General features: G+C 33.5%; 1 protein-coding gene across 2 annotated transcripts; it reads right to left on the bottom strand.

Moving 5' to 3' along the window:
- Positions 1-1,094: 1,094 nt before the first annotated feature.
- On the bottom strand, positions 1,095-27,598 carry LOC138695062 (ankyrin repeat-containing protein DDB_G0279043-like). Of its 2 annotated transcripts, XM_069819416.1 has the most exons (5): positions 27,525-27,598; positions 21,945-23,261; positions 11,993-12,148; positions 8,073-8,125; positions 1,095-4,911 (listed from the first exon to the last, which is right to left on the bottom strand). In XM_069819416.1, the coding sequence occupies exons 2-5, from the start codon at positions 22,465-22,467 to the stop codon at positions 4,360-4,362; spliced, it is 1,284 nt and encodes a 427-aa protein (XP_069675517.1). In that variant the 5' UTR covers positions 22,468-23,261; positions 27,525-27,598; the 3' UTR covers positions 1,095-4,359. The 2 variants fall into 2 exon arrangements, with proteins under 2 accessions (XP_069675517.1, XP_069675518.1); XM_069819417.1 differs by lacking the exons at positions 21,945-23,261; positions 27,525-27,598 and adding an exon at positions 19,097-19,157.
- Between the last annotated feature and the right edge of the window lie 231 nt (positions 27,599-27,829).

Raw genomic sequence — 27,829 nt, 5'->3', positions numbered from 1 at the left:
TAGTAACGTTTTTAATCCTAAACCTTAGTAACGTTTTTAATTTTGAATCTTAGTAACATTCTTAATTCTGAACCTTAATAACGTCCTTAATTCTGAACTACAGTAATGTTCGTAATTCTTGATCTTATTAACTTTATTCTGAATCTTAGCTAATTGATTAATTATAATTTTAAAGAACTTCTTAATTCTGAGTTTTGACGATGTTTTTATTTCTGAACTTCATCGACAATTTCATTCTTAGTTCTGAACCTTAGTAACACTCTAAATTCTTAACTTTAGTAACGTTCTTAATTCTGAGCTTTTGAAGTGCTGTTAATAAAATTGGAAGTAGCAGCGACACTCAAACTCCAGTAGCATATACCTGTCATATCTCCGTTGTGACCTCATGCATATTGAAATAATTAGCAATGGTCGTTATGTATCTCGAACTCCGTCGGCCTTGAACATTGTTAGCCTACACTTGATAAGCATTCAGGATGAAAATTTCCGCTTTCTTAAAGCCTATAACCTCCGGTTTGTGACTCATTTCACAAAACGATAATTTTTTTTCTATGTATTGATATCATGACCAAAGAAAATCCACCAATTTGACCGTCGCATTTTTGTCACGTTTTCATAGTGGAAAGAAAAAAATGCCCTTCTAGTAAATTACCGTTCCGACAACCTGAAGGCAACAAATTATAGTATTTTGGTCATTCTGACACCACCTGGGGACTTCTTCTTTAGTGCTGAACTTGTTGCTATGAATTTTGTTATTTTCACAATAATATCGTATTCCTATTGGCAACTAGACCAATTCGTCCCATGTTAAAATTCACACGAAATTACCGCCGAGTTTTAAAAAATGTCTCCACTACTAAAAGTAGTGTCCACTGCTCCATCTCTACTAAAATGTCATAATATGAGTTGTCGAATATCACTGGTTCATTCCATCCTGAGTCAACAGTAGAGGAGTATCAGCAACCTAAAAACATCAGGTTTCCCTGCCGGAACTTGTACATCTATTTTCATTTTTAAGAATAATTATTATAGAAATTGTTTATTCTAAGATAGGATTAATGAAATAAATATTTATATATTCATAAAATCTCGTATTTTATTTCAATTATGCATAACAATGAAATTAATATCATTAACAGATATTTACAAAGAAAAAATGTATATAAAAATTAAGTTATTTGCTTCTTATTATGAAAATAAATTAAGTTTTTAAAATAAAATCAAACTATAGTATCATTTATTGCATCTTACACACTACACATTGTGAATCATTCATACTCATTATTTGGCTTTATTCTTGACTAAAATATTGTAGAAGACATGTCATTATATTTTCCAACGACAAAACGAGGTATACAGTAATTGGCTTTTTATAATTTACTATTTAAATTCTGTAAAACATCATTCCATCTTTTAATAAAAAAATGAATCATATAGCAATTTATGCGATGGATAAAAATGACGCCATGCGCAAATGAAATTTTCATTGTTGTATTGTGAACCAAAATATAAAATACAGAAACTACAGATAAAGACGAAGCTCAAGTAATAAGGAATTTATCACCAAGAATCCAATTTACAGATCAGTGTTAAACATTTTTAAACGATTTATGTATCGTGTAACTGCATATTGCTTTCAATAGAGGTGTATAACTCAGTCATAAAACAAGACGTAAATATAAGCTGCCAAACTATAATAGGAAAGAATATTGTTGTCATAGCAACAGTCTGACAAACGTTTCAAAGTCAAAAAGCATGTCTCTCCTTGAGCGCATATGTACAAAAACAAAGAGAATGGAAAGATTAGCTTCGCAAAAGCGATTCGAACTTGTCTTACATTCAATTTTACTAAGAAACTTCATAATTTTCGATTTTACGCACATATTATTATCGTGTTCATTATTTTATGTTATGTTCATAACAATATTTTTATTAGTAGCGTTGTATGGTACATATTCTTTTCTGCGTGATTATAGTTTATGCTGGAAGACGTGTATTATATTTGAAGTCAAGATTCTTTTTTCAGAAGGAAATGAGACTTCGCATTACCAAAAACATCCTCACATCTGCTTATATACTTATTATCCAACTAGGAATAATCTTTTTCTATAAATGAATCGATGTAATATGTTAGTACTCTGTTCTTTAACTTTTTTGTTAAATTTTAACTGCTTGTATACTTTGTGACCTGGTAGAGTGTAAGAGAAGGCCCTATGGCCTTAACTCTGCCAGTATAAATAAAGAATTATTATTATTATTATTATTATTATTATTATTATTATTATTATTATTATTATTATTATGAATATGCATTATTTTACATATTTATGTGAGATTTCACTACACCACTAATTGTATAACGGTTAGCATGTCTGATCGTAAAACGAGCGGGCCCGGGTTCGAGTCCTGGTTAGGACAAGTTACCTGGTTGAGGTTTTTTCCGGGGTTTTCTCTCAACCCTTAAGAACAAATGCTGGGTAACTTTCAGCGCTGGACCCTGGACTCATTTCACTGGCATTATCACCGTCATCTCACTCAGACGCTAGATAACTGTAGCAGTTGATAAAGCGTCGTAAAATAAAATAATTTTAAAAAATATATATGTGAGATTTTAGGCTGGACATGTACGACACACACTGAATTATACTGAAGAATTTGCCGCTTCATATGAAGAGAAAATATATTGCATGTTCTTCATTAATTATCTCTTTTAACATAAATACATACTCATTATTTGTACATCAGCTGAAACAAAAATAAAGCATTCAAACCAACACAACTGTAGTTTCATTCCCGAAACTGGAAATTCTTCCGAATAGGTGGTGTCAATGAGGTGAAAAGATGAATAAGCAAAATCATCGCTTTGCACGGAAAAATGGAAGTTTGACAACGATGTGCATTGTCTTCTTTGGCTGTAGAGAAACTTAAATTAAGTGCCAGACAGAGAAGACCTCTGACCTTAAGTATTGTACATTGAGGTGAAATTTGTATTTTCTTAACTGTTTCAGCTAGGTCTCTGAAAATTTTTACAGATGTCCTACATATACATAGCCTTTGTGAAAAGTTTCATCTCATTTGGTCCAAAATTATTTCAATGTTATAACATTTTTGTAAATTTAAGTTGTATTTTGAAAAGCCTAATGACGCCAAGTTTTGTACAGATGATGTATTGTAGGCATATTTCTGTACACAAATTGGCTGGTATACATAAAGTTGAAGGTTTTCGTAATATGTACTAGGGTATTTATGTATAAAAACCAGTAGTAAATTCTTTCCTGCATAGCAGAAAATTGATCTGGAAGGCCGTGTTTAGTTTATGCTAGAATTCGTAATATAAACTACTATTTATATGCATAACAAGAAGTATATACTTTTACTTCTAAGTGTAAACTAAGAAAAATCGTAGTCAGCCTTGTTTGAGACTTCATTGGCTCAGCATAAGCATTTGTACGGTTTAAAATTTATTGCAGAATTTACGCAATTCGCGCTAGAAAAAGACGAGAACCATTAGAATGTGATTATAAGAAGTTATATAGGTTTTACGAATAAAAAATGTTAGGCCTATTTGATCAATTTTTGTAATCGACTACTCAAAATTGATTTTGAGATAACTGGAATTCTGTCTGTTAGTTGATTTTTGTTATTGTTATTTAAAATAACATATTTTTAGCAAAATGATTCTATGATTTATAATACAACTAATATACGTGAAAAAAAAACTCCATGTGAGTACAATATTTTAGGTTACATGTAAATTTAATGACTAACATTTTGGGCCTGTCTGATTCTGATTTTACTTTATTTTTAATGTTATTTATTTTCTTCATAATTTGTTTTTCGTTAATTTTTTTCTTGCTGTAAACTTCCACCTCAACTTACATAGCCTGGATGGCTTTTTTCTTATAACTTCTTGTGGAAGGTGTTGGCTTGTTTAATAATGCTGGGTATTTTTATTTGATTAACAAACAGCAATTGTTCTCATTCTCTCTGTTCTACACTACCACTTCGTAGTAATTATATTATACATTTTCTTGTTACCAAATTTTGAGGACAACAATCAATTTTCCCACCAAGAAATTAACATAAATGTATGGAAGGCGAAAACTAACGACTCTTCACGAACAAACCCGAAGTACTATCGATAATCGATATAATCGAATACTCTTGATAGTTTATACTACCGTCGCGTAGGAACTACTTCATAGTAGTAGGATCAGATTTATGCATACAAAACGAAGTAGGTATATACTTCTATTTTAAGTATCTTCTACAGTCAACGCAAAAAAGTAATACTACAACTTTATGTATACCACCCATTGTGGACGAAAAGTTTAAAATATCGTAGACCTATGTGTCGCCTTAATTTACAATTGTTGTAGCATTACCGCTGCGACAGACAGTATCGTTGACTTCCGGATGAGGTCTTGCTGAGTAACTGCCCAGCCATTCCGCGACGTCCCTCTTGCCTTCCTTCTCAGCAAGCCGCTGAGCCGTCATTCCGTCTTTATCCGCCAAGCTGTAGTCAGCCCCACATAGCACCAATTGCTTCACTATGTCCAAGTAGTTTCTTTTCGCAGCCAGCTGTAATGGCGTCAGATCTTCGGGTATTATCCGAGGGTTGAGGTTCGCACCCCGCTGTATGAGGAAGCGCGCCATGTCCAGACTGCCCCACAGCGCTGCCGTGTGCAGCGGGGTCTCGCCGTTGTTCCTGGCCGCCTCGATATCGGCGCCCCGATCCAACAGAAGTTTGGCTATCTTCACCTGGTTGCCGTGTGCAGCTTTGTGCAGAAATGTGGAGCCGTTGCGGTTGCCCTTGTTGATAGGCACCCCCCTGGCCAGCTCTCGTTTCAGCTTGTCGTAACATCCTACCCGGGCGAGGTCTTGTACGACACTGGGGGAACAGTTCACCTTCTGTGGAGTCAGAGAGAACAAATCATTTACAAACAACAGTGACAAAGACGGCATGTAATAAATTACAATTTGTTACCCTAATGACAGCAGTCCTGTGTAACTTTACGGAAATATTAAGATTTATTTATTTATTTATTTATTTATTTATTTATTTATTTATTTATTTATTTATTTAACCTGGTAGAGATAAGGCCGTCAGGCCTTCTCTGCCCCTCTACCAGGAGATTCCAACTATAATATGAACAATAAAATTACAATTAGTATTAAATTTATAATTACAATTACAAATAACATTACAATTAGTATTAAATTTACAATTACAATTACAATAAAATCAAAGTACGAAAAGATTACCTGAATAATTAAAGCTAGATAATTTATCATAGAGAAACAAAGAATATTTTATATTTACTGAATTACAAATTAAATCTAGAATAACAAAATTGTATAGTGATGAAATTACTGAATATTGAAATATTTTGTGATAGATTAAAGAAACTATTTACAAGAAATCAATTACTGACCAAGTGCCTAGTAAGTTTTCGTTTGAATTCAATTTTATTTCGACAGTCCCTGATGCTAGCAGGTAGCGAATTCCAGAGTCTTGGCAGGGCTATTGTGAAAGAAGATGAGTATGAGGAGGTGCGATGGAATGGTATTGTTAGTATTGTTAGTATTGTTTCATGACGAGATCTATCTTCCGTAAAAAAAAAGTCAGGAGTAAACCATGCAATAGAAATACCAGTAAAACGACGACGGCAGTAAACAACAACAACAATAATGATAATAATAATAATAATAATAATAATAATAATAATAATAATATTTTATAAAGAAAACTGAGAGGAGAGAAAATAAGTATGTAACGTAAAGAAAGAAAAAGGAAAAAAAAGAAAAAAGAAAGGAAGGGAGAAATAAAGAAGGAAAGAAAAAAGAAAGAAAAGGAAGGAAGAAAGAAAGAAAGAAAAAAGGAAGGAAGAAAGAAAGAAAGGAAAAGGAAAGAAAGAAAGGAAGGGGGAAATAAAGAAGGAAAGAAAAAAGAAAGAAAAGAAAGAAAGAAAATAAAAGAAGAAAAAAGGAAGAAAAGGAAGACAGAAAGAAATAAAGAAAGAAAGAAAGAAAGAAAGGGGGAAATAAAGAAGGAAAGAAAAAAGAAGGAAAGGAAGACAGAAAGAAAGAAACGAAGGAAAAAAGAAAAGAAACAAAGGAAGAAATAAAGAAAGTAAGGAAGAAGGAAAGAAAAGAAGAAAAAGGAAAGAAAAATTAGCAGTCCCGTTTAACTTTACGAAAATATTTGGACCTATTTTCTGTAAAAAAAAAAAAATACGGAGTAAATTATGTAGGCCTAATAGAAACAACGATAGGGCGATCACGGAAATAGTGATAATAACAATGATAATAATAGAATTCTTATAGGAAGAAAAAAAAACAAAAGAGAGAAAAAGAAAATGAAAGTACAGGAAAAGTAAGTATGAAATAAAAATGGAAGAAAGACCGAAAAGGTGACATGGGATTCATGTAATCCTTAAAATTACGTGAAATGTATACTCGTATATTGTTTGTGGTCGTTACTGTGAACATGCTTTGGAATACAAAGCTGTTTGGCATCTGAAATAAAATTTCGATAACCTTTTTCATCTCTGTCTTCATATTCCCTTTAAATTTAACAAGGCGGAGCCTTCTCGTTAACTACTTCATAACCACTTCCTCATTCCATGCGGCCTAGTCTCCAGACAACAATGCAATTGATAGTCGAAACGATTCACACGTCAATATGACGCCGATGAACGGTTTGAAATTCTATTGAGTAATAAAATAAAGTTACAGATGATTTGATTTATTTGAAAATTAATACCATAGTTAAGTGATTTATGTTAGACTATGTTAAATTAACTATTTCTGTCTTCATACTCTCCGCATTTAAAATTTACAAGACGGAGTCTTCTCTTTAACTACTTCATAATCCCTTCCTCATTCCATGCGGCCTAGTCTTCAGACAACAATGCAATTGATAGTCGAAACGATTCACACATCCGTATGACGCCAATGAGTTGTTTGAAATTGTAGTGAATAATAACATGTCATTCCCATTACAGAGAATTTGCGCATTTAATAGTCACCCCCATTTATGTACGCGTTTGGATGACTTCACCATATTAACAGATTTCTGGAATGTGAAAGCGCATAAACATTTCACGTTAAAAGTAACAAAGGGACAAAATAAGAAAGAAAGAAAGAAAGAAAGAAAAAGGTAAAGCAAGAAAAACGAAATAAAAACAGAAAAGCGAAATATTGTAAAGAAAGTCAAATGGAAAGAAAATCGAAAAGAACGAAAATAAAAAAATAAAGAAAAACGGGTAAGACGAAGAAAGAGATGGAGAAAAACATCAAATAAGTTAATAAAATAGAGTAGAAATAAGCAAAAGAGAAAAAACTAAAGGAGAATGGAAAAAAGTTGGAGAGAAAAGGAGTGGGAAATAAGAGAAAAATAAGAAAGAAGAACTGACAAAGAGGAAGGAAATTTTGTAAGAACGAAGAGAAAAGAATTCGATAAATATAAATGGAGAAAGAAACAAAGATAAAGAAGAAGGTAGGAGATATGAGGACATTAAAAAGAAGATAAAGAAAATAAAAAGGATGAAACGGACTTGGGAAAGAAAATGAGAAAGATTAAAGGAACGAAATGAGAAAAAAATTAAAAACAAGGAAGAAAGGTGGAATGGAAAAGACAAACGTAGAATGATCCGTGGAGCAAGAATCCATGGAGGGCCAAGATCGACCAGCGAACTGCCTCACGTTCACGTGTGTCAACAGAGGTGAACTGTCTTCCAACCAGTAACGGAGATAGTGTGTCTGGGGGAAGAAATTTTCTCATAAAATTTCGATCAGTGTATGGGACCGATGTTCATCCAGCATCGTGATGAATTTGGAGAGCTACTCTGTGTACCAAAATGCGGTAACAAAAACGAGCTATAATGGCTGGAGAAATAATCGTGCTGATCACACGATACCATCGTTCTGGCTGGATTATCGTTCACCTCTGATGAGGCATATGGACGTGAGGCCAGCAGTCGGCTGGTCAGCCTTGGCTCTTCACGACCAGTTGTGGGATATACATCTTTGGATTGATTGGAACATCGTAAGTTGAAGATGATCATTACCTTCTTGGTGGGTGGCGCCTGACGTTTCATTGGTTCCTCGTCCCTCTTTAAACCTTAAAAAAAAAATGAAGAGAATGATGTAAGTTTATGTCAATACACTAGATTAGAGTTTGTCACTCGTAATTTTTTGTCTAACGTTCCTTTACAACTGAAGGAACAACTCAGAGACAGTGAGATGATGTCATTTTTAATTTCTATTTTTATTTTACGTCCCTTTTAAACCACATCTAGTGAATTCGGAAAAAATGAGATACTATTTTAATTGTAATTATTAATTTTACCTTCTTTATAAACCACAGAATCAATTCACAGACGATGAGATACTATTATCGTAATTGCAATTATTTGTTCAACGTCCTTTATAAACCACAGAACTATGAGATACTATTATTGTAACTGCAATTATTTGTTCAACGTCCTTCATAAACCGCAGAATCAATGCACAAACGATGAGATACTATTATTGCCTTTGCAATTATTTGTTCAACGTCCTTTATAAACCATAGAACTATGAGATAGTATTATTGTAATTGCAATTATTTGTTCAACGTCCTTTATAAACCACAGAACTATGAGATACTATTATTGTAATTGCAATTATTTGTTCAACGTCCTTTATAAACCACAGAACGATGAGATACTATTATTGTAATTGCAATTATTTGTTCAACGTCCTTTATAAACCACAGAACTATGAGATACTATTATTGTAATTGCAATTATTTGTTCAACGTCCTTTATAAACCACAGAACTATGAGATACTATTATTGTAATTGCAATTATTTGTTCATCGTCCTTTATAAACCACAGAACTATGAGATAGTATTATTGTAATTGCAATTATTTGTTCAACGTCCTTTATAAACCACAGAACTATGAGATACTATTATTGTAATTGCAATTATTTGTTCAACGTCCTTTATAAACCACAGAACGATGAGATACTATTATTGTAATTGCAATTATTTGTTCAACGTCCTTTATAAACCACAGAACTATGAGATACTATTATTGTAATTGCAATTATTTGTTCAACGTCCTTTATAAACCACAGAACTATGAGATACTATTATTGTAATTGCAATTATTTGTTCATCGTCCTTTATAAACCACAGAACTATGAGATAGTATTATTGTAATTGCAATTATTTGTTCAACGTCCTTTATAAACCACAGAACTATGAGATACTATTATTGTAATTGCAATTATTTGTTCAACGTCCTTTATAAACCACAGAACGATGAGATACTATTATTGTAATTGCAATTATTTGTTCATCGTCCTTTATAAACCACAGAACTATGAGATACTATTATTGTAATTGCAATTATTTGTTCAACGTCCTTTATAAACCACAGAACTATGAGATACTATTATTGTAATTGCAATTATTTGTTCAACGTCCTTTATAAACCACAGAACGATGAGATACTATTATTGTAATTGCAATTATTTGTTCATCGTCCTTTATAAACCACAGAACTATGAGATACTATTATTGTAATTGCAATTATTTGTTCAACGTCCTTTATAAACCACAGAACGATGAGATACTATTATTGTAATTGCAATTATTTGTTCAACGTCCTTTATAAACCACAGAACTATGAGATAGTATTATTGTAATTGCAATTATTTGTTCAACGTCCTTTATAAACCACAGAACTATGAGATAGTATTATTGTAATTGCAATTATTTGTTCAACGTCCTTTATAAACCACAGAACTATGAGATACTATTATTGTAATTGCAATTATTTGTTCAACTTCCTTCATAAACCACAGAACTATGAGATAGTATTATTGTAATTGCAATTATTTGTTCAACGTCCTTTATAAACCACAGAACTATGAGATAGTATTATTGTAATTGCAATTATTTGTTCAACGTCCTTTATAAACCACAGAACTATGAGATACTATTATTGTAATTGCAATTATTTGTTCAACTTCCTTCATAAACCACAGAACTATGAGATAGTATTATTGTAATTGCAATTATTTGTTCAACGTCCTTTATAAACCACAGAACTATGAGATACTATTATTGTAATTGCAATTATTTGTTCAACGTCCTTTATAAACCACAGAACTATGAGATAGTATTATTGTAATTGCAATTATTTGTTCAACGTCCTTTATAAACCACAGAACTATGAGATACTATTATTGTAACTGCAATTATTTGTTCAACGTCCTTCATAAACCGCAGAATCAATGCACAAACGATGAGATACTATTATTGCCTTTGCAATTATTTGTTCAACGTCCTTTATAAACCATAGAACTATGAGATAGTATTATTGTAATTGCAATTATTTGTTCAACGTCCTTTATAAACCACAGAACTATGAGATACTATTATTGTAATTGCAATTATTTGTTCAACGTCCTTTATAAACCACAGAACGATGAGATACTATTATTTTAATTGCAATTATTTGTTCAACGTCCTTTATAAACCACAGAACTATGAGATAGTATTATTGTAATTGCAATTATTTGTTCAACGTCCTTTATAAACCACAGAACTATGAGATAGTATTATTGTAATTGCAATTATTTGTTCAACGTCCTTTATAAACCACAGAACTATGAGATAGTATTATTGTAATTGCAATTATTTGTTCAACGTCCTTTATAAACCACAGAACTATGAGATACTATTATTGTAATTGCAATTATTTGTTCAACTTCCTTCATAAACCACAGAACTATGAGATAGTATTATTGTAATTGCAATTATTTGTTCAACGTCCTTTATAAACCACAGAACTATGAGATAGTATTATTATAATTGCAATTATTTGTTCAACGTCCTTTATAAACCACAGAACTATGAGATACTTACTTACTTACTTACAAATGGCTTTTAAGGAACCCGAAGGTTCATTGCCGCCCTCACATAAGCCCGCCAGTGATCCCTATCCTGTGCAAGATTAATCCAGTCTCTATCATCATACCCCACCTCCCTCAAATCCATTTTAATATTATCCTCCCATCTACGTCTCGGCCTCCCTAAAGGTCTTTTTACCTCCGGTCTCCCAACTAACACTCTATATGCATTTCTGGATTCGCCCATACGTGCTACATGCCCTGCCCATCTCAAACGTCTGGATTTAATGTTCCTAATTATGTCAGGTGAAGAATACAATGCGTGCAGTTCTGTGTTGTGTAACTTTCTCCATTCTCCTGTAACTTCATCCCGCTTAGCCCCAAATATTTTCCTAAGCACCTTATTCTCAAACACCCTGAACCTATGTTCCTCTCTCAGAGTGAGAGTCCAAGTTTCACAACCATACAGAAGAACCGGTAATATAACTGTTTTATAAATTCTAACTGAACTATGAGATACTATTATTGTCATTGCAATTATTTGTTCAACGTCTTTTATATACCACAGAACTATGAGATACTATTATTGTCATTGCAATTATTTGTTCAACGTCCTTTATAAACCACAGAACGATGAGGTACTATTATTAATTGCAATTATTTGTTCAATGTCCTTTATAAACCACAGAATCAATTCACAAACGATGAGATACTACTATTGTAATTGAAATTATTTGTTCAACGTCCTTTATAAACCACAGAATCAATTCACAAACGATGAGATACTATTATTGTAATGTTGGCAAAAAAGAAACAAATGCTAGGAAAGTGATAAAAAAACAAACAAATGCTAGGGATGTGATAAAATTGTGGCGATAAACAGCCATGAGTGGTTGAAATTCGTCCTTTCGTACCGTTTTATTGGTCGAAAGTAGTGTTACGTAGTTAAGGTGTAATAATCATAGTAATGATTGCCATTATGACAATTAGTAATTGTGGTGATGGTGAAATCGTGCACGTATTGTTTTTTAATTGCAAGTTATAGAGTGGGTTGCACTAGCACTGTGAGAAATGTCCCCTTACCTAAGAATACAATGACGACGATTACGTTTACGACAATAACTATTACCATCAGTGTCATTATGCCCTTGAAGACTCTCTTGCAACAAGCGCTGTGCGCAAAGAAGCGTTTGGAGGGTCGGATTTCTGTCGTGCTCACTTGCTGGATTGTCACACCAACTGCAACAGAAGGGAAGGCATTACTACCAACTTATGAGAGAAAAACATCAAATTTCGCTTCATTACACTGGAAAGTGGAGCAATTATAAATTCTTGGAATATTTGTTTCGTGTACAAAATAAGTACATAATAGCTTGAAGGATCGGTGGGGTGGAGAAAAACTCTCTCCGGCACCGAGATTCGAACCCGGGTTTTCAGTTCTACGTGCTGACGCTCTGTCCACTAAGCTACACCGGATTCCAATTCCGATGCCGGATTGAATCCTCTTAGTTTAAGGGGAGAGGGTGGTATTTTTGGAGAAAAATGAGTAAATAAAAAAAATCTTTAAAATACTCTGATATGTGTGGAATGCATAGTATAATATTTTTTGGGTATTTGTGCCCTTATCAGATGTTGAGACGCCATTTTTAAACTTCCTGCGCATTGGATTTTTAAATCACTCCCCCCCTTTTATAGGTTTACGGTAACTTCATTTTTTTGCTACATTGCCAGATAAAAATGAATATAGTTTCTGAACTATTAAAGATACATGTATTAAATTTAGAACACACATTCGTTAGACTATTAGGAAACGTTTCTCTGTAACAGAATTTTGTTAATTGATTTCATTTTAAAACTACGTCCGTTTCTTTGCAAGAAAAGAATTCAGAAAATTGTTATTAAATTTTAATTGTTTATTTTACAAACGTAGGGACTAATATCAAAATTCTGTTACAGACAGTTTGTAGAACATGCTTTTGCAAGTACATTGCAAAAAAACTGGATGAATCTACATTTAAAAATGGTTTAGATACATCGGTTTTAGTAAAATCCTTCATTGGGTATATTTTTTTGAAAATATTTATTTTTGGTTGAGTTGCTACAGCTATGGTCTCTCTACGTACAAAAAATTAATATTTTACGCAAATAGGAAAAAAGTTTTAAAAAATACCATCCTCTCCCCTTAAGCTCTTCTAATGTCGGATCCCGGCTACTTAGTCACTCGTAATGAGTGCACCTCTGCACATAGTGTGTTGGACATTGTGCCACTGTCACACATCTGTGACACAGTGCATGAGGGTTGGCCACTAAAGGGAAACTAAGAGATGGAGCATGGGAATTGGAATCCGGCGTAGCTTAGTGGATAGAGCATCAGCACGTAGAGCTGAAAACCCAGGTTCAAATCCTGGTGCCGGAGAGAACTTTTCTCCGCTCCACCGATCCTTCCTCATATATGATGACGTAGAATTCCTGCACGGAAATATCGTATATACTTGGGTACATCGCAATAACATAATAGCTTGTTTACTCCAACACTGCCTGACCCACTCTTTTCTGTTATCACCAACCTTACAAGTTCTTCCTCATGAATAGCTCTTAAGGGAACCAGGTAGCTAATGATTAGTGGTCAAAAATCCGATTGTTTGCTTTGTGTTTTAGAACTTGCTCTTTAAAGTAATATGAATATTGTGGTGGGTATTTCTGCAGATACGTCCTTTAAACAGCCTCTTTAAATTTGGCGGTGTATGTAATTCATACATTCTTCTTTTTTTAAATGCAGTTTTCCATACTTAAGTGCATTTTTCTCTGAAACTACTGAATAAATTTACATGACATTTTTACAGTGTTTTTTGGAGCCTGTGTTCCACATAGTAGACCTACGTGTTTAGGAATATCACATACATAATATGAGAAAAAAAATGTGTTGAAAGAATTGCAAAAATGTTAAACAAAGTTCAATATTTTTTGCTTCACTAGGGGTGAAATATTTAACTAAATTTTGCTTTAGAATTTACAATATACATTATTAGATAACTTAAAAAAATACAAGGTATTTGAGTGAAGATTGTAGCAAGTAATGTGCACCTGAAGAATGAAGTACACTTAGCAAAGTGGAAAACAGGCTATCAGTTAGGGCCTTTATTTGCACTTGGATACGAAACTAATTAGTTGTCTTTTATACCACTGAATTCAGAATGATTGATTGTATAAGCATGGAAATTTTTATTCTACTCTGAGCACTAAAAGCCTAGAAATATTGAACTAAACTTTTGTACTGAAATTTTTTAATCGTACAGGAATCACTGCCCAGTCCCCTTAAAGCCTCAATTCCATGCAAATCTAGTTAAATCATTGACACAGAACTTTATGCAATAGAAGTGGCTCTACAATACTCCGAAACTTTCAAAACGACGGTTATTATTGTCTACTTACTTACTTACTTACAAATGACTTTTAGAGAACCCGGAGTTCATTGTCACCCTTATATACATTAAGCCCGCCATCGGTCCCTATCCTGAGAAAAATTAATCCAGCCTGTACCATCATATCCCACCTCCCTCAAATCCACTTTAATATTATCCTCCCATTTACATCTCCACCTATTTATTTGCTGTAAAACAATCTTTAAGGGGAGAGGATGGTATTTTTTGATGAAAAATGAGTAAATTTAAAAAAAAAAAATCTTTAAAATACACTGTGATATGTGATGTTGAGTCGCCATTTTTAAACTTCCTGAGTTATGGATTTTTAAATCACTCGCTCACTTTTATTGTTGTTTCCGGTAAATTAAATTTTCAATTTTTTTTTCTTTAAAATACCCTTTGATATGTGTGGAATGTATTGCATAACATTTTGTGGGTATTTGTGAATTTATCGGATGTTGAGACTTTATTTTTAAACTTCCTGCGCTATGGATTTTTAAATCACACTTCCGCTTTTATCGGTTCCCAGTAACTTCATTTTTTTTTTTTTTGCTACTTTGCCAAACAAAAATAGATATAATTTCTGAACTATTAAAGATACATGCACGTAATTTAAAACACACATTCTTTAGACTATTAGGAAATTTTTCTCTGTAACAGTATTTTGTTAATTGATTTCATTTTAAAAATACGTCCGTTTGTTTGCAAGAAAGGAAATCAGAAAATTGTTATTAAATTTTAATTGTTTATTTTACAAACGTAGGGACTAATATCGTAATTCTGTTACAGACAGTTTGTAGAACATGCTTTTGCAAATACATTACAAAAAACTGTTTGAATCTATCTTTAAAAACGGTTTAGATATGTCGGTTTTAGTACAATCCTGCATTGGGTATATTTGTTTTAAATTTGGGCCCCCAAATAATTTTTTTTTTCAAAATATTTTTATTTGGTTGAGTTGCCACAGCTATGAGCTCTCTACATACAAAAAATTAATATTTTACACCAAATAGGAAAAAAGTTTTAAAAAATACCATCCTCCCACCTTAAAAAGATAATGCAATAAAAATAAATTGAAAAAATTTCACAAGGAGAACGTGTGTTTACATCACTTTATTCTTTCCTTCCGACCCGTAGTGTCGTGATCTAAGATACGATGCCTGGACTCGCGTAAATAATTACGATGTATAGAATGCAATCAATACCAAACATTACTTTATATTTGATAATGTTCTGGAAAATTGTCATATTCCATAAAAACCTGCAATTTATATATACATATATGTATTTTTAAGATTTTCCCCTTCCTTTAATATTCTGTAATTACCACTGAACAGGGATTTCCAGACAATAGAGATATTTTTCAGGAAGCACTTGAAAAACCCAAGCCATCCATTTCACCAACATTCCGGGATTCCCAAGGACAAGTGAAATCTTCAATTTCCTCCTTACAGTATAGTAATTGAATTCGTAGCGTCAATGAGTTTGAGAAACCAGAACAAAATAAGTGGTTCATATCCCACCTTTTCTGATTCGGTTTGTAATAATTGGTGTTCTCTTATTTACATAACGTTATTCTTTCGCTGGATATAGTACAGAAAATCATGAATGAAAACAATTATAAACTATAAACCAAAATACTAACTTACTCTCACCGGAGAGTTCATACAGCCTGAATAAAACCTTCTCATTATTCAACCTCAGAAACATCCAGTGAGTCTCAGGACTTATTGATATTGTTGGTAAGACTGGTATTACACTATCAAAGTTCTTAGACAAAGAATATTATTAAAAATGTTATCAAATACCTGTGCTAAAAGGTGGGATTTTGAGTATATTACACTTTATAAAGTATTTTATCAAAGATAACCTAAAATTAAGGAACAAAAACAATCAGCTTCCTTTTACAAAAGGTTGGATAAAAAATAATGGCAACAGTTCGATAATTCTGACATGGTTTTTTTCACAGGGGTACAACATTTACGCACCTTCAATATAGTCACCCCCCCTTATTTATCATCTTTTGCAAATGTTTGGAAGGCGTCGCACACCATCAGCGCGTCCATCTTTGTTCATGTTCCGTACTGACTGCTCTATAGCATAGATAAGTTCATCTCTGGTATTGCACCGGGTCCCTCACAGTTGTTCTTTCACTTTGGCGAAGAGATCGTAATCGTATGGACTCATATCGGGTGAGTACGGAGGATGTTACAGAATCTTCCATTTTCAATGGCGCAAGACGTCCTTGACAGCAGCAGCGGTGTGACTCCTTGCATTATCATGAAGAATGATGGGGTTCTGTACCACCAAGTGTCGTCGTTTTCTCCTGAGCGCTGGACGAAGGTGGTGGTGCTTCACGCAGTCCCTGATAACATTCTTGTGCACTACGACTTCGTGCCACATCAATTTTGTCGCAGGAATGTTGCTCAAGTTTTGTAAACATGATCTTAGGGCACTCGCACTATCCCTATGAAAGTCAACGTTCTACACACTGCAGTAGATTGACAGAGTACTGTCGCCGCTGGCTGCACTAACTCATCTAACAGTCCTTGTTCATGTCCGCATGCCAGTGGCAGCTCTCAAACTCACCATCGTCACGTGACAGCAGTGTTGCCATAACTTTTTATCCAACCCTTGTATAATAAAATTAAATAAAACATGTGTGTAATCACAGATATGAAAAAAATTAATGGCGAACAGTACTACGCATGTTTAGCTACAATTAGTTCAAAATATTATAATATACGTATTGCTGAAAAAAGAAACAGAAAAAGAAAGGTCTGTGGGTTAAACCATGGATTACAAGACGTGACAACAGAAGTACCCACCAAAACTGACTTAAAAAGAGAGGTAGGCCTTCAATGCGAGGACTTGAAAAGTTATCCCTGACCAGTCAACCCACCTGATATCAACCCCATTGAGAAATTGTGGTCAATTTTCAAAAGAGAATGACAAAACTATAAATTATTTTAGAATGGATGAAGATAATTTTCAGTTTGTGTAACATTGTTTATCACCCCTGCACAACAGTTATAGTTTCTGCTATTTTCATATACACTTCTCGTCTTTTATTTCTGTTTTTGTAGTCCGTGTTTTGTTTTTTATAACATTTTAGTTGCTTCATATTCTCATTATCAGCATTTTGGTCGTAGTAACAGTCCTACAATATTTATGCTCCGCCATATTAGTTTCAAGCTAGACAAATATTTTATGAAAGATAACAAGATGCACTTACAGTTTATAAAAGATCTTTTATCAAAAAAATATTTATAAAGGAAACCTATTACACTGTCATATTTTATAATAGGCCTACATATTTTATAAAAATCTTTGTCAAAGAACTTTTATAGTAATTAAAGCCTAATGAAACAGCATTACACTCGCAACTGGCGGTGCTGATGAACTTAATCATAACCTCATAATCTCTCGTTTATATGATAATTGTAATTAATTCATAATACAGCATATAGTTTATACTTTTAGCTTTAAGTGTAGGGCACAGGTTGGTACTATTGTGATGATAATAATAATATTATGATAGTTCTTTTTGAGAATTTTTTACAATTTTACTGAGCGAGAGAAAGATCGGTTTTTTGCGTCAGCGTATTAATGGAATGGGGCAGGGCATAGTTGCGCCCCACGGTCGGGTAAGATGCAGCAGATAAAAAAGGGTCCCTGTTTTGTGGGCATAGTTGCGCCCCGTTCCCATCAGGTAGAGAAAGGGACATGGCATAGTTGCGCCCCGATGAAATAGGTAGAGAAAAAGACACTACGGAAACTCGAGCCTCGTAATCAACTGAACTTATTGATTTCTTATCGATTTAATATTTATTATTATACCGTTAAAATGAACACCATGAAGTTGGCAGTACTTTATTAACTGATTTTCTACTGTTTCTACTGTTTATGCACTGTTGATTATCGATAGCCTACCGTTAAAATGAACACCATGAAGTTGGCAGTACTTTATTAACTGACATATTCAAATGAATGAGCCGTTGGAATATGGGGCCTTAGCTGTCTTGACATTTCACACCGTCTGTGGCGTATAGTGAGGTTAATTTAAAATGAATTTTTAGTTTAGTGAAAAGGGTAAAGAGTTAATAATTCACAATGGTTCTAAGTTTCAATTTTCGAAACCCTGTACCGTAGGGTTAAGATATCGGTGTACAAACAAAAAATGCAGTTCATTTATTGTGTGTGATCAATAAAAAAGTATTATTTTAAATAGCAAAATTGATCATATGCTAGGCCTACCACTATAATATTTTTAAGTAATTTATTTATTTTATGACAATCACTTTCGTGTGTACTATGCCCATTGGGGCGCAACTATGCCATGTCCAATCTGCTACCTGATTTCTTCGGGGCGCAACTATGCCATACCGAGGGAATGTTCGTGGACAAGTTTCTGCACAAAACCGGTCCTTCTCTCGCTCAGTAAAATTGAAAAAAAAATTCTCAAAAAGTGCTATCACGATATTATTAGTATCACAGTATTACCAACCTTTATCCTATATCTGGTGCTCAGGAATTAGCATTGAAGTCCTTTCTCTTTTTTGATTTCCATTATTTAATAACATTATATTCAAGAATTTTAGCCTATAGCGTTTCGATGCTAAGGAGAGAGAGAGAGAGAGAGAGAGAGAGAGAGAGAGAGAGAGAGAGAGAGAGGGAAAGACTGAGCTATACAAATCGCACACTATGATAAAATAATACAAAACAATATCTCTGTACTATTCTATAAAACACATAATATATATACCTCCTTCAGTAAACTCCATGCTGCACAATCGAGTCACTCTACTAACAATTTCAAAACAAGGCTTTCAGTTCGCACGAATGTAAGTAACTGATATCTTATGCATTCTTCAACTCTACAATGGAGTGTGTGAATATAGTTACAGAATGCATTAGCATTTGTCGCATCGCTTTATTATTTATTGTTTAGTTGAAACTAGTTCTTCTTAAGCATTCCATATAAAGCGTTTCACGATTGAAGCAAAAATGACTTTATGCTCGACCATGCCGAAATGCAGTAATTATACACCTGGTAGCAGCCCTTTAATGGTCCTCGTTAAAGTACAACTATTCATTAAAAATTCAGGTTTTCCACCAATCAGAAAGCACCATTGTAGCAATATGAAAGCGCAAGTATCGATTATTCTCGGATATGCAATCGAAAGACAACTAGCGAAACGTCACGGAGGCTGGAAATCCAATACTGTCGCAGAAGGTTATGTTCTGTTACCATAATAATTAGCGTTAAATGTAAATAATATTCACATAAATTCAATTTGTCATCTCGTTTTTCAATGTCTAAATCAATTTCCAGGTTATATCAAGACTAATGTTCATTTTACTCTCTATATTATATCAAGGTCAATGACATTTGTTCCTCGGAAAAAAATCAATACTTTCGCGTCTGCGCACATCTCACAATTTACGAGATAGTGCACAAGGTCACTTCCGCTCCCCAGTCAGATAAGAATAATATGAATACTTTTGAATAATTTCAAGTTAGAAATATGGTCGAGCATAAAAAGTCATATGAAACTTGCCTATAATGGTAATTAAGACTCTCGTATGAAAATTATGAAACTCGCTTGCGCTCGTTTCATAAACATACTCGCGTCTTAATTACTACCATTATAGGCTCGTTGCATAATGTACTGTACTATTTCGTGAACCAGATTTGTACACGGTGGAGAATTTCAGTGTGATATGGAGGCAACTATGCGTCGGAATACATCACCCCTCGAGATAGGATGATTTCATTCATTCACGGTTTTCTGCCCAAGGACAGATCTTTCACTGCAAATCCAGCATTTTCCAATATGTCCTATTTTCTGCCTTCCTCTTAGTTTCCGTATATGATCCATATATCTTATTTTTGTCGACAGGATATTTACGAGTCAATTTGGATTTTTACGAAATGACCTCTATTTTTTGCATGTAGCCCTCTCTTTATCTTTTACACGGGACCAAGCGTTAATTCCTTTCCCAAGAAAACACCCTAATGAATTTGTTCACTTTTAAATATTTCGAATCTAGTACCTCCAGCGCAGCCACCAGCGTGGCTCAGTCGGTTAAGGCGCTTGCCTGCTGGTCTGAAGTTGCGCTCGGGCGCGGGTTCGATCCCCGCTTGGGCTGATTACCTGGTTGGGTTTCCTCCGAGGTTTTCCCCAACCGTAAGGTGGATGCCAGGTAATCTATGGCGAATCCTCGGCCTCATCTCGCCAAATACCATCTCGTTATCACCAATCTCATCGACGCTAAATAACCTAGTAGTTGATACAGCGTCGTTAAATAACCAACTAAAAAAATAGTAGGTACCTCCAGCAAATATGGTAGTCATGATTCCATTTATACATTTTCGAGTCTATAATTTTGTAGCATTGTTGTTATGGAGCGAAACGTAATACGCTCGTTCTGTACTGCTGTCATATTCCGGTACGTCAGAATTTTTTGTGTTGGTTATTTAAAGAAGCTGTATCAACTATGAGGTTAGTTAGCGTCGATGAGATTGGTGATAGCGAGATGGTACTTGGCGAGACGAGACCGAGGATTCGCCATAGATTACCTGGCATTCACCTTACGGTTGGGGTAAACCTCGGAAAAAACCCAACCAGGTAATCAGCCCAAGCGGGGATCGAACCCGCGCCCGAGTGCAACTTCAGACTGGCAGGCAAGCGCCTTAACCGACTGAGCCACGCCGATGGCTCAGAAATTTACGTAGAAAAATAATTAGGCCTACATAATATTATACAGAGCGTATTAATTATTGTCGCTTGGTAACTAAATTATGATATATAGTCATTAACCGGAGGTTAATTCATTTAACATAATTTATGCTCGACCATGCCGAAATGTAGTAATTATACACCTGGTAGCAGTCCTTTAATGCATGTCATTAAAGAACACCTATTCATTAAAGTTCAGGTTTTCGATTATTCTCGGATATGCAATCGAAAGACAACGAGGGAAACGTCACGGAGGCTGGAAATCCAATACTGTCGCAGAAGGTTATGTTCTGTTACTATAATAATTAGCGTTAATTGTAAATAATATTCAAATAAATTCAATTTGTCATCTCGTTTTTCAATTCTAAATCAATTTCCAGGTTATATCAAAATTAGTTCATGTTATTCTCTAGATTACATCAAGGTCAATGACATTATTGTTCCTCGGAAAAAATCAATACTTTCCCGTCTGCGCACATCCCACAATTTACGAGCTATGCACAAGGTCACTTCCGATCTTCAGTCAGATACGAATAAAATGAATACTTCTGAATAATTTCAAGTTAGAAATATGGTCGAGCATAAAAAGTCGTATGAAACTTGCCTATAATGGTAATTAAGACGCTCGTATGAAAATTATGAAACTCGCTTGCACTCGTTTCATAAACAAACATACTCGCGTCTTAATTACTATCATTATAGGCTCGTTGCATAATGTACTATTTACGTTGTAAAATATGTTCAGTATTGTATAAATTATTTAATAATTTTTGCATTCTGTTCTTTTATTTTGATATTTCAATATTTCTTGTCAAATACTGTGTAAATTGAATAAATAAATAATAATAGGGATTAAGTAGATCGTCTTACCGCTTATTGGATCTGCACAAATATTCCGGGCAGCCACTGACGGCGCTTCTGCAGCTAGTCTGTTCATTTCTTCCAGAGGCACAGAGTCACTATTTCCGGTGTTGATGAAATTTTGGTTGATTGTGATCGTGTCATGGAAGTGAACTTGAGGTCCCACCTTGATGTCTCTGCACTCTTTCAACATGACAGACGCAGACTCAGGGTTAGGCTTCATAACCGAACTAGAAAACTCTGTGAAAGTCTGTGTTTTCCTTGATAAACTATCTTCATTTTCTACCATGTAAGTTGAAGAGTTTCTGTAAGTAATAGCACTACCAGAGTTATAATCTCCATGTAAGGAGTTACTTTTATTCTTGTTTCTATCGACGGCACTTTGTTCTGAGACTGAGGAATCGCTTGTGTAACCATCAAGCGACTCAATACCGACGTCCGAATCGTCTTCATTGACACTGTCGTCCATTTTAAGACGATGTGATTGTTCGTCATTATCGCTTTCAACGAATTTATCACTCTTCATTGTCATGTAGGTTTTCACACTATTTTGAGATTATAAAATAACTAAAATTGCACTTCTTTTCCTTCACTGTTCAGAGAAGAACATGTGCCTTTTCACTTCCTTTAGGAACACACAAACACACAAACTTAATCATTGAAAACTGAATTGAAAAACGTGTTAATAAAACAAATTACTTAGCACAGCTTAACACTAGCCTTACTAAACTTGTATCGATTTTGTTTGCATAAATAGGATTCAGATAACTTTTCTCGAAATAATTGACTTACTGTATATGCCTACACTTTTCTTTCACCAGAGATTTCACTTCGTACACTCCGTAGTCAAAAATGATATTCAATTTTGAACAAACTTATGTTTTTTTACTTTCCAAAATCACAAAAAATTTCACTTTTTACTATCCAGAGAAGAACTTTTTTCTCAGTTCACTAAAGAAACTACAATCACAAACTTCTTTTCTTCTAGGTAACAGAATTTAAAATTTTTTCCATGAAGAAAATTTCTTAACAGAAATATAACACTGCCTTTACTTGCATCTCATTTTGATTACACGGAACACAAATTTTAATTTCTTGCGAACAAGGTTCAGGATGGATTAGCGGAACCTTTCTCACACTAATTGAGTATTCCATATATTTTATCTTTCACCGGAGAAGTTACACCGCACAAAAGTAATATGCAATAATTAAATTTCAGGAATCATTCATTGTTGTCTTCGAATGTTGGCAACATTGATTTCATGTTGTTGATAATCTCGTTCTCGTATGCATTCCACAGAATTTTCTCTCCTATACATGTTGTAACTGGAAAAGAAAAATCAGATATTATGAATTTATATAAAAAAAAGGAGGAGGATCTAAGGAAACACCAATGATTGCGTGAAATGTTTAAGGGGTTAGGTACGGCTTACAGCAGTAAAATGTTTTGGAAATATTCAACATCTTTTCCTCCATTACTGTATCTTGTACAATAATAAAAATTGGTCTGTGTAAAACGCTGCCCTTTTGTTATATGAAAAAATATTTTTACGGTATAAATATATATATATATATATATATATATATATTTTTTTTTTCAAAATTCAAAATGATGGCAGTTTACTGTGCACTGATGAAGCGTTTCCCTCATAACTCATAAACTTGTTAACTTTTATTATTTTATTTTATTTTTAATGTACCGAAGTAGTGCAGAGGGCGGCCACTAGAGGGAACCCAAGAGTTGGAGCTTAATCTGAGACGATTCTGTCCGACGCCGGACACGTAGAGCTGAAAACCCGGGTTCAAATCCCGGCGCCGGAGAGAATTTTTCTCCGTTCCATTACTCTTTCATCGTTGTTAACTTTTTCATATTCTCTCTCTTTTATTTTATTGCTGAAACTCATGTTTACAATATTATGCTCTTTTAACTACATGTCTTAATAAATAATATATATATATATATTTTTTATTTTGGGTTAGAAGAAAATACTGATATTTTACCATTTTTAAAATGGATTTATTTTTTATCAGACAACCTATCAAAGGTAGAGAAGTGTCTGTGCATACTATTGTAGATATGGCATGCAAAACTACACACAAAAAATTTCATCACAGAATGTTGGATAGTTTTTTAATTATAATATAACATTTGGGTTGCATTGTATGTAGGCAACAATTTCACACGACTGTCCACAAGTACCATACATACAGGATTCTTGTTTGCTGCACATAATACTGTGTATTATATTATATTAGGCCTATATTATATTATATTGTATTGTATTCCATTTTATTATATTATATTATATTATATTATATTATATTATATTATATTATATTATATTACTTACTTACTTACAAATGGCTTTAAAGGAACCCGCAGGTTCATTGCCGCCCTCACATAAGTCCGCCATCGGTCCCTATCCTGTGCAAGATTAATCCAGTCTCTATCATCATCTCTCACCTCCCTCAAATCCATTTTAATATTATCCTCCCATCTACGTATCGGCCTCTCCAAAGGTCTTTTTCCTCCGGTCTCCCAACTAACACTCCATATGCATTTCTGGATTCACCCATATGTGCTACATGCTCTGCCCTTCGAAAACGTCTGGATTAATGTTCCTAATTATGTCAGTGAAGAATACAATGCGTGCAGTTCTGCGTTGTATTATATTATATTATATTATATTATATTATATTATATTATATTATATTACATTACATTACATTACATTACATTACATTACATTACATTGTATTGTATTGTATTACATTACATTACATTATATTATATTATATTATATTATATTATATTATATTATATTATATTATATTATATTATATTATATTATATTACATTATATTATATTATATTATATTATATTATATTATATTATATTATATTATATTACCGGTTGTTCTTTATGGTTGTGAGACTTGGACTCTCACTTTGAGAGAGGAACATAGGTTAAGGGTGTTTGAGAATAAGGTGCTTAGGAAAATATTTGGGGCTAAGAGGGATGAAGTTACAGGAGAATGGAGAAAGTTACACAACACAGAGCTTCACACGTCATTGTATTCTTCACGTAACATAATTAGGAACATTAAATCCAGACGTTTGAGATGGGCAGGACATGTAGCACGTATGGACGAATCCAGAAATGCATATAGAGTGTTAGTTGGGAGGCCAGAGGGAAAAAGACTTTTAGGGAGACCGAGACGTAGGTGGGAGGATAATATTAAAATGGATTTGAGGGAGGTGGGATATGATGATAGAGAATGGATAAATCTTGCTCAGGATAGGGACCAATGGCGGGCTTATGTGAGGGCGGCAATGAACCTCCGGGTTCCTTAAAAGCTAGTAAGTATTATATTATATTATATTATATTATATTATATTATATTATATTATATTATATTATATTACATTACATTACATTACGTTATATTATATTATATTATATTATATTATATTATATTATATTATATTATATTATATTATATTATATTACAAGTCCATTCATTTACTATTCAGAGCACATTGCTATTCCAGGAAAGCATTAGCACATAATGAAATGCTTCCTCTGCGTTGTCGGAAAGTCATCGACAACAGTGCCAGCGCTTAGCGCTTTGTCATGTAACAGAACGTCGCACAATTTCTCAACGCTGTTTATTTTCATAAGTGCACATCACTATGTGGCCTTGCTCTGTGTTGAAATACTCTTCCTTTTCCTTCAATACTAGTACTTTCGATCACATTCCTTTCGCCGTTATATACTGCAATATTCTAGTTAAGCAAATTGTCTCGATCTCTCTCTGACGACCTTTCGCTTTCGTTCTCTTCTCACTATTATTTTGCTTCGAAAAAATTCACATGGTGAACGTTTACATAAAAGCAGATTTGACAATTATTATTGCCTGTCGACTTAGATCTGAAGCGAGATTTATTGTTCAATACAACAAATAACAAAATCTCCTGTAATTTAATTGGATATATGACGATGCAATATTAACTACTAGGTCATATTAGCGATGAAATTGGTGATAGCGAGATGACGCCGAGGATTTGCATTTGAAATTACCTGATATTGTGGGAAAACCTCGAAAAAGATAATCAAACTAGGTATAATCAGCTATAGCTGGGTTCGAACCCACGCTAGGCAAAGAGATTGTCGTCTAAGTTAAACCGGTGGCCTTCTTCGTACTTCAGAAAAGTCAAGTAATATTAAGGGGAGGCAGAGGTGAAATTTTCGAACAAAACTGAAGAAAAAATGAAAATTTAGTTTTTTCCATTTTTTATTATATTTATTTTCATATTCCGATGTTAGTTTTTCATTTTGTGCCCTTAAAAGTATGAAATTAAAACCAAGATAACTGTATTACTATATTATCCCCATAATAAACTAATACTTATCATTATTTATATACCTTCTCTGAACATATAAATAAAAATAAATATTGAAAATTTCTTACAATATGGTGCATGGAGCATTTTATATCAAACGATATAAAGTTTTATAAAATTATTAATATTTACAGAACTATTGTACTTAGAAAGTTGAAACTTGGTATGTCCATTACTAATAACATACTTAGTATCCATGATCAATTTCAAACAAATCGGATAAATTTTGTGGATTTTGAAATATTCACCTCTGCCTCCCCTTAATACTAGTGATTTTTTATTTATTTATTTATTTATTTATTATTAATATTTAATAATAATAATAATATAATTGTCAGGATTAGCTAAATATTTCCATAAACTTCCGTAAGACTGTAGGAACATGTAGGCTATGTATGTAGGCCTATATAATATGTATGTATGCATTTATGTATGTATGTATACTCAAATATGTATAAATGTAGGCTTTATGGAACATTTTTAAATGCAATTGTATCACTTTAATAGAACAAGACAGCTAACACCATGATGTAAAATTTAAGCTCCAAATCTATTCCGATATTTGTTTCTTTAAATATATAATTATACACCCATACATAGGCTCCACCTTACAAATACAGTATGGCTCGGTAAAATCGTGCAAAAATTAAGAAGGAAATATGGGATGCTGTACAGAACATTTTGAGATAGGAAACTTGAGATATGCGAAGTCAGATTAAGGTGATGTGAGCTGAAACATGTCTACCGCTATTGCTTACTGTTTTCTATATTATGTACATTTATTTACCGGGAGCAATAAATCGCCAATGAATTATCTTTTTATTCACATAAATTATGAACAAGGTGTGTGAAAGAGGGAAGCCTTTTCGAACACCCACGTTTATTAGATCCCATTTCCTATAGGAAACGAAATTACATTGCTTTCGTGAATATTAAACATTGCTAAAATAGTAGTTTCCTGGAATTCCATCAGTTTGTAATATTTCAAATATTTTTTTAACCATATCAAAAGCTTTTTCATAATCGATGAAAACTATATTTTTTTGCAGATTAATTATTTGTATAATAATAATAATAATAATAATAATAATAATAATAATAATAATAATAATAATAATAGTAAGCAATAATTCAACGATTCTTTACTACTGGATAACCAATAACAATAAATTTGTCCTACTTACCATCACCGATGACACGGAACTGTTACTTCAGCTGTTTTGTCTGGCAGCGATGCAGTGCGGAAACTAATAGGCCGTGGAATAAAGACTAACATGTGCTCGTTTCTCAGAGGAGAAACCGGAAGACTGCGGTGGGATTATGCAGCTGGAACTTTCCCTCGGGCCCGCCCGCATCTAGTAAAGCTTTATCTATTACTGACACTCAATGATTAGTGGAATTTTTTTCGGATTAGGGTTGATATTATACGTCCCGGATTATCGGGAACTGAACTGGAATCTAAATCTGCGTTCCGGCGTTCGGAAAAATA

The sequence above is a fragment of the Periplaneta americana genome, chromosome 2 (assembly GCF_040183065.1).
Source record: "Periplaneta americana isolate PAMFEO1 chromosome 2, P.americana_PAMFEO1_priV1, whole genome shotgun sequence".
Taxonomy (NCBI): domain Eukaryota; kingdom Metazoa; phylum Arthropoda; class Insecta; order Blattodea; family Blattidae; genus Periplaneta; species Periplaneta americana.
This window is presented reverse-complemented; position numbering and strand designations above follow the sequence as displayed.